The 7,500-nt window shown below is 47.9% G+C and overlaps 1 protein-coding gene across 2 annotated transcripts in view; it reads right to left on the bottom strand.

Moving 5' to 3' along the window:
• Positions 1-7,500, bottom strand: part of LOC113823959 (venom carboxylesterase-6) — a 28,378-nt gene that overhangs the window by 791 nt on the left and 20,087 nt on the right. Inside the window, exons 11-13 of one of the 2 annotated variants that reach the window (XM_070118230.1) lie at positions 5,718-5,832; positions 1,840-1,944; positions 1-1,531 (exon numbers count right to left, since the gene is read on the bottom strand). The exon at positions 1-1,531 is cut by the window's left edge and continues 791 nt beyond it. In XM_070118230.1, the coding sequence (XP_069974331.1) occupies positions 1,855-1,944; positions 5,718-5,832 (205 nt within the window). In that variant the 3' untranslated portion in view covers positions 1-1,531; positions 1,840-1,854. Of the gene's footprint in view, positions 1,945-5,717; positions 5,833-7,500 lie in introns of both variants that reach the window. The other variant, XM_070118229.1, reaches the window with a different exon arrangement.

The following is a 7,500-nucleotide window of genomic DNA, read 5'->3' as shown; positions in this document are numbered from 1 at the left end:
TTTAAGAGACGAGTGGTGTCCTCCAAGAGACAAAATAGGTTGCCAAGTCATATATTTCCAAGAGAGGAGAAGGTTTCAGATGGTTTTTAGCGGCAGACAAATGGATTTCAAAAGACAGGTGTTTTTAAGAGACGAGTAGTGTCCTCCAAGAGACAAAATAGGTTGCCAAGTCATATATTTCCAAGAGAGGACCCGGTTTCAGATGTTTTTTAGCGGCAGACAAATGGTTTCAGATGGTTTTTAGCGGCAGACAAATGGTTTCAGATGGTTTTTAGCGGCAGACAAATGGTTTCAGATGGTTTTTAGCGGCAGACAAATGGATTTCAAAAGACAGGTGTTTTTAAGAGACGAGTAGTGTCCTCCAAGAGACAAAATGGGTTGCCAAGTCATATATTTCCAAGAGAGGAGCCGGTTTCAGATGGTTTTTAGCGGCAGACAAATGGATTTTAAAAGACAGGTGTTTTTAAGAGACGAGTGGTGTACTCCAAGAGACAAAATAGGTTGCCAAGTCATATATTTCCAAGAGAGGAGAAGGTTTCAGATGGTTTTTAGCGGCAGACAAAAGGATTTCAAACGACAGGTGTTTTTAAGAGACGAGTAGTGTCCTCCAAGAGACAAAATAGGTTGCCAAGTCATATATTTCCAAGAGAGGATCCGGTTTCAGATGGTTTTTAGCGGCAGACAAATGGATTTCAAAAGACAGGTGTTTTTAAGAGACGAGTGGTGTCCTCCAAGAGACAAAATAGGTTGCCAAGTCATATATTTCCAAGAGAGGAGAAGGTTTCAGATGGTTTTTAGCGGCAGACAAATGGATTTCAAAAGACAGGTGTTTTTAAGAGACCAGTGGTGTACTCCAAGAGACAAAATAGGTTGCCAAGTCATATATTTCCAAGAGAGGACCCGGTTTCAGATGTTTTTTAGCGGCAGACAAATGGATTTCAAAAGACAGGTGTTTTTAAGAGACGAGTGGTGTCCTCCAAGAGACAAAATAGGTTGCCAAGTCATATATTTCCAAGAGAGGAGCCGGTTTCAGATGGTTTTTAGCGGCAGACAAATGGATTTCAAACGACAGGTGTTTTTAAGAGACGAGTAGTGTCCTCCAAGAGACAAAATAGGTTGCCAAGTCATATATTTCCAAGAGAGGAGTAGGTTTCAGATGGTTTTTAGCGGCAGACAAATGGATTTCAAAAGACAGGTGTTTTTAAGAGACGAGTGGTGTACTCCAAGAGACAAAATAGGTTGCCAAGTCATATATTTCCAAGGTTTCAGATGGTTTTTAGCGGCAGACAAATGGATTTCAATCGACAGGTGTTTTTAAGAGACGAGTAGTGTCCTCCAAGAGACAAAATAGGTTGCCAAGTCATATATTTCCAAGAGAGGAGAAGGTTTCAGATGGTTTTTAGCGGCAGACAAATGGATTTCAAACGACAGGTGTTTTTAAGAGACCAGTGGTGTCCTCCAAGAGACAAAATAGGTTGCCAAGTCATATATTTCCAAGAGAGGAGCCGGTTTCAGATGGTTTTTAGCGGCAGACAAATGGATTTTAAAAGACAGGTGTTTTTAAGAGACGAGTGGTGTACTCCAAGAGACAAAATAGGTTGCCAAGTCTTATATTTCCAAGAGAGGAGCCGGTTTCAGATGGGTTTTAGCGGCAGACAAAAGGATTTCAAAAGACAGGTGTTTTTAAGAGACGAGTAGTGTACTCCAAGAGACAAAATAGGTTGCCAAGTCATATATTTCCAAGAGAGGACCCGGTTTCAGATGGTTTTTAGCGGCAGACAAATGGTTTCAGATGGTTTTTAGCGGCAGACAAATGGTTTCAGATGGTTTTTAGCGGCATACAGTCCCGAGATCTCAGCACTTGGGGCGGCTTGTCGACGAGAACCTCTCTGGGTACAGGATCTTGTTCTGTCTCGTGGGAAGGCTTGCCCAGAACGCCCGCACCTTCGGATAGATAAGTTATCATTAGTATCGATCTGGGTTGATCATTGGTTTACTCCGGGATGCAATTAGATCTGAATTTCATAAGGAATTAATGAAGCTTCCAGGAATTCATTTAGCTTTCATGAGAGGTGTATTTGGCTTCCATTATATATGTGTGTGGTTTTTAAAAAGAGTGTGTTAACTTTTTTAAGAGAGGTATTATTTTTAATTTGGAATGTATTCAACTTTCAGAAATTGTTCATTTTTGATTTTACCAAACACGATTACCACTGGAATTAATAGTAATCGTGTATTGTGTTGTGGAAAAAGGGATGGAAATTTGAGAATATCTTAGATTGCGATTTTTTAAAAATTTGATTGACTAGTATTGATATTACTGCCTCCCCCCCACCACCACACACACCAACATTCTCTCTCTCTCTCTCTCTCTCTCTCTCTCTCTCTCTCTCTCTCTCTCTCTCTCTCTCTCTCTATCTCTCTCTCTCTCTCTCTCTCTCTCTCTCTCTCTCCCTCCCTCCCTCCCTCCCTCCTGCCGATCCTCCCCCATTCGCTACATATATCCTTCCTTATCTCAATCTTTCACTCCATCTCCTCCCCCCCCCCCTTTCTCTTTTCTCTCCCTCCGCCCCACCCTCTCTCCACTCCATCCCTCCCCCTTCTCTTTTCTCTCCCTTCGCCCCACCTTCCCTCCCCTCTGCCCCCCCCCCTCTTTCCCTCCCTCCAAGCCACCTCCGCATCCTCCCACTGCTCACCCTTCTTCTTCGTGATGTAGACATATAGGTGGAACCTCAATTGTTTTCTTCCCTCCTTACCCTCCCTCTCTCCTTCCTTTCTTCCTTTCCTCGCAATTCTTCCTCCCTCTCTCTCTCTCTCTCCCTCCCAATCCTTCTTCACTCCGCCCTCCTCCTTTCCCTCTCTCCCCCTAATCCTTCCTCACTCCTGCGCCTCCTCCCCTCCCCTCCCCTCCCTCTCTCTCTCTCTCTCTCTCCCTCCCAATCCTTCTTCACTCCGCCCTCCTCCTTTCCCTCTCTCCCCCCTAATCCTTCCTCACTCCGCCCTCCTCCCCTCCCCTCCCCTCCCTCTCTCTCTCTCTCTCTCTCCCTCCCAATCCTTCTTCACTCCGCCCTCCTCCTTTCCCTCTCTCCCCCCTAATCCTTCCTCACTCCTCCCCCCTCTCCTCCCCTCCCCTCCCTCTCTCTCTCTCTCTCTCTCCCTCCCAATCCTTCTTCACTCCGCCCTCCTCCTTTCCCTCTCTCCCCCCTCATCCTTCCTCACTCCGCCCTCCTCCCCTCCCCCCCCTCTCTCTCTCTCCCTCCCCCATTTCCCCCCCTTCCTCCCTCCTCTTAATCATCTCCCTCTATCCATGCGCAGCTGTTCTCTTCAATTCAATCACAAAGACGGAATTGACTATCAGTGCCAAGTCTCTGATGAAGCCGGTGCACCATTTACAAGTGAAGAATTTCTTGCAGCTTTTCCGTCTAGCAAAGCCACTAGATGGAATCACTAATGACTAATACCCGACTTCTTGCAAAAGGTACAGACACTGGGAAGAAATCCTCCTTTTGCTCTCTTCAACTTCACCTGTATGTCTAGCGTCTTGCAACCATCAGAGGTTCAGCAAAAAGTGAGCAACCCTTGGTCTCATAAACCACTCAATCAAAACCAAGCATATTTCCAGACTTCGTAAACTACCTCGTATTCCAAGGTTAAGTGGACAAAATATTGCAAGAACGAACACCTATGAATATCTTTGTGTTATGGTGATTGCTCTCCACATGTCCCACAATTTTCGCTTTACCAGGGATATTGTTCAAACCACTAAGGAACGTTGCCTTGAGCGTTTAAGACCACTGAACTACCCAGTTCACGAATTTTCACTATCTTGTCAAATGGGATCAATTATAGTTAAGCATGTCCGCCCTCGACACTAATCTAATACAGTCCAACTTAGAATGGAAAGTCCAAACTGCTCATACTATCTATTCTTCAGTGTATGGAATTTTGAAGCCCTTAACATTCCCCGAATAATACTTACTGCTCCTTGGTACAGAACTCATGTATGTGCTCATACTGACAAAGAGGGACTCCACCTCAAGAACTTCGAGAACAGAGCTCATTAACTGACATTCTCCGCCTCCCTCATCCCCCCCCCCACTTACAATCTACTGTGACGCCTCCACTGATCCTCATGGCACAGCAGGGATTGTACTAATTCCTGATATAGATCTTGAAGAAAGTGTGTGCATCTCCAACTGGGCAAACATAACTGATGCTAAGTCAGTAGCTATAAGCCATGCAACTCAAAATGGTAGTGAACATCTGTCTTTACTAAAAGCCAGGGTGTGCTCCATTGGCTCACGGCATATAATCCAGCAAGAATGATAACAAGAAATATCCTCCACCAAAGTTCTAGACTGTCAATTCAGGGTGTTCAAGTGTCACTATACTGGACACCCTCTCAAATAGGAATATCGTGCTGTGGCAGGGTTGACCAATTGGCAGAAATGGCACTTTCCCATGTGAACCATATGATGCAGTGCTGCCACCTCTCAATCAAATAAAAACTAGTGTTATCAGCTGTCTTCGAGATTACGAGGGTCAGGTATGGTCCACCGAAAAGATGAAGAAACACAGACACGGTACTATTTGGGACATCAGACATAGGCAGACCCTAAAAGGTCAGTATCAGACTGTCCCGGAGCTAGCAGGTTGCAATGACTAGGGTACGCTTAAGATATCAGTGCACTATGTACAGGATGCAGTTTTGGAGGCAAAGCTAGTTTCATATCTCCATTGCAAACTACAACGTGTCCAAGTCGTATAATCGTACCCATTACTTACTTTGTTGCACGAAAACTGCAATCTATCGATCATACAGTACTGACCACAGATCATCACATTGATTATATCAACTTCTTGTAGACATATTTGTCTTTGAAATGATTAGTGATATGTTTTTTTTTTTTTTTTTTTTTTTTTTTAACAACCAGATGATATTTCAAAAATTCAATGACACTGACATTGACCTTCAAACATGTATATAATGCTAATGTTTGACTAATAGCCCTTTACACAAATAGAAGCACAGGCAGTTTGGATAAATGTTTTGATATCTTACCCTGGCTATTTACAGGGCATGTACACGGTTCTGTAAATCAATGTTATCAAGTCAAATTATTAAATCTCTCTCTCTCTCTCTCTCTCTCTCTCTCTCTCTCTCCTTCCCTCTCTCTCTCTCTCTCTCTCTCTCTCTCTCTCTCTCTCTCTCTCTCTCTCTCTCTCTCTTTCCCTAACCCTCATTCCCTGACCCTATTTTTTTTATTTTACCCCCCCACCCAAAAAAAAAAAAAAAAAAAAATTCCACTCTCTTCCCAACACTTCTACCTTCCTTCCCTACCCCTTCCCCCCCCCCCCAATAATAAAATAGTAATAATAAAAAAAAAATAAAAAAAATCAACTCTCTTCCCAACACTTCTACCTTCCTTCCCTACCCCTCCCCCCCAATAATAAAATAATAATAATAATAATAATAATAATAATAATAATAATAATAATAATAATAATAATAATAATAATAATAATAATAATAATAATAATAATAATATTAATAATAAAACAAAATAAATACATCAAAACTATAATAATAATAATAATAATAATAATAATAATAATAATAATAATAATAATAATAATAATAATAATAATAATAATAATAACAACAACAACAACAAAAAATAATAATAATAAAACAAAATAAATACATCAAAACTAACCCGCGCTCTCCCATCTGGCGCCATGTCCGCTGCAGGCCGAATGTCGAGGAAATGCAAGGAATCCTTCGACACAGGCTGCCACTTGAAGCCCAAGGACGAGTCTGGCGTCGGGTTCCTGCGGGAGGAAGAGGCGGTGATGAGGGGGGGGGAGAGAGGCTGGGAGGGGGCTGGGAGGGGGGGGGGGAAGAAGGGGGAGAGAAGAGAGGGGGCTGGGAGGGAGGGGGGGGGAAGAGAGGGGGAGATGAGAGGCTGGCTGGGGGAGAGGGGGGCTGGGAGGGGGGGGGAAGAGGCGGTGATGGGGGGGCTGGGAGAGGGGGGAGAGAGGGGGCTTGGGAGAGGGGGGTCTGGGGAGGGAGGGTGTGGGGAGAGAGAGAGGTGGGCTGGGAGTGGGGGAGAAGAGAGGGGGCTGGGAGGGGGGGGGAGAAGAGAGGGGGCTGGGAGAGGGGGCTGGGGAGGGGGGGGAGAAGAGAGGCGGTGCTGAGGGCTGGGAGGGAGGGGCTGAGGAGAGAAGAGAGGCGTGGCTGGGAGGGGGGGGAGAGAAGAGAGGAGGGGCTGGGAAGGGGGGGGGAGAAGAGAGGGGGGCTGGGAGAGGGGGGCTGGGAGGGGGCTGGAGAGGCGGTGATGAGGGGGGGGGAGAAAGAGGCGGTGATGAGGGGGGGGGAAGAGAGGGGGCTGGGAGGGAGGGAGGGAGAAGAGAGTGCAGATGTGGAGAGAAGAGAGGGGACTGGGAGGGGGGAGGGAGAAGAGAGGGGGCTGGGAGGTGCGGTGATGAGGGGGGGCTGGGAGAAGAGAGGGGAAGAGAAGGGGGCTGGGAGGGGGGGGGGAGAAGAGAGGGGGCTGGGAGGGGGGGAGAAGAGAGGGGGCTGGGAGGGGGAGGGAGAAGAGAGGGGGCTGGGGAGGGGGGGAGGAGGAAGAGGGCGGTGATGAGGGGGGGAGAAGAGAGGGGGCTGAGGGGGGAGAAGAGAGGGGGCTGGGAGGGGGGGAGGAGAGAGGGGGCTGGGAGGGGGGAGGGAGAGGAAGAGGCGGTGATGAGGGGCTGGGAGAGAGGGGGGGGAGGAAGAGGCGGTGATGGGGGGGGGGAGAAGAGAGGGGCCTGGGAGGGGGGGGAGAAGAGAGGGGAGCTGCTGGGAGGGGGGGAGAAGAGAGGGGGGCTGGGAGGGGGAGATAAGAGAGGGGGGCTGGGAGGGGGGGGAGAAGATGAGGGGGTCATGGAGGGGAGGGGGAGATGAGAGGGGATCGGGAGGGAGGGGGAGAAGAGGCGGTGGATGAGGGGGGAGAAGAGAGGGGGGCTGGGAGGGGGGAGGGAGAAGAGAGGGGGCTGGGAGGGGGGGGATAAGAGAGGAGGTTATGGGAGGGGGGGAGAAGAGAGGGGGCTGGGAGGGGGGGAAGAAGAGAGGGGGCTGGGAGGGAGGGGAGGGAGATAAGAGAGAGGGGCTGGGAGGTGAAGAGAGGGGGCTGGGAGGGCCCAGGGGGCTGAGAAGAGAGGGTTAGGGAGGGATGGGAAAGAAGGGAGGGATGGGAAAGAAGGGAGGGATGGGAAAGAAAAGGAAAGAAAGGGAGGGATGGGAAAAGAAGTGGAGGGATGTGGAAAGAAAAGGAAAGAAGGGAGGATGAGAAAGAAGGGAGGGATGGGATAAGAAGTCAGGAGGGGAAGAACGATAGAGGAAGGAGGGAGGGGATAGGAGCAGGGGGAGGGATGGGGGAAGAAGGATAAGAGAAAGAAGTGAGATAGTGTAGATGAGAAGAAAGCCGAGTATGGAGAGGATAGAGGGAGGACAAGAGG

Source organism: Penaeus vannamei, chromosome 41 (assembly GCF_042767895.1).
Source record: "Penaeus vannamei isolate JL-2024 chromosome 41, ASM4276789v1, whole genome shotgun sequence".
In the NCBI taxonomy this organism is placed as follows: Eukaryota; Metazoa; Arthropoda; class Malacostraca; order Decapoda; family Penaeidae; genus Penaeus; species Penaeus vannamei.
Note: the sequence above shows the minus strand (reverse complement) of the source record. Positions and strands in the feature narration are given on the sequence as shown.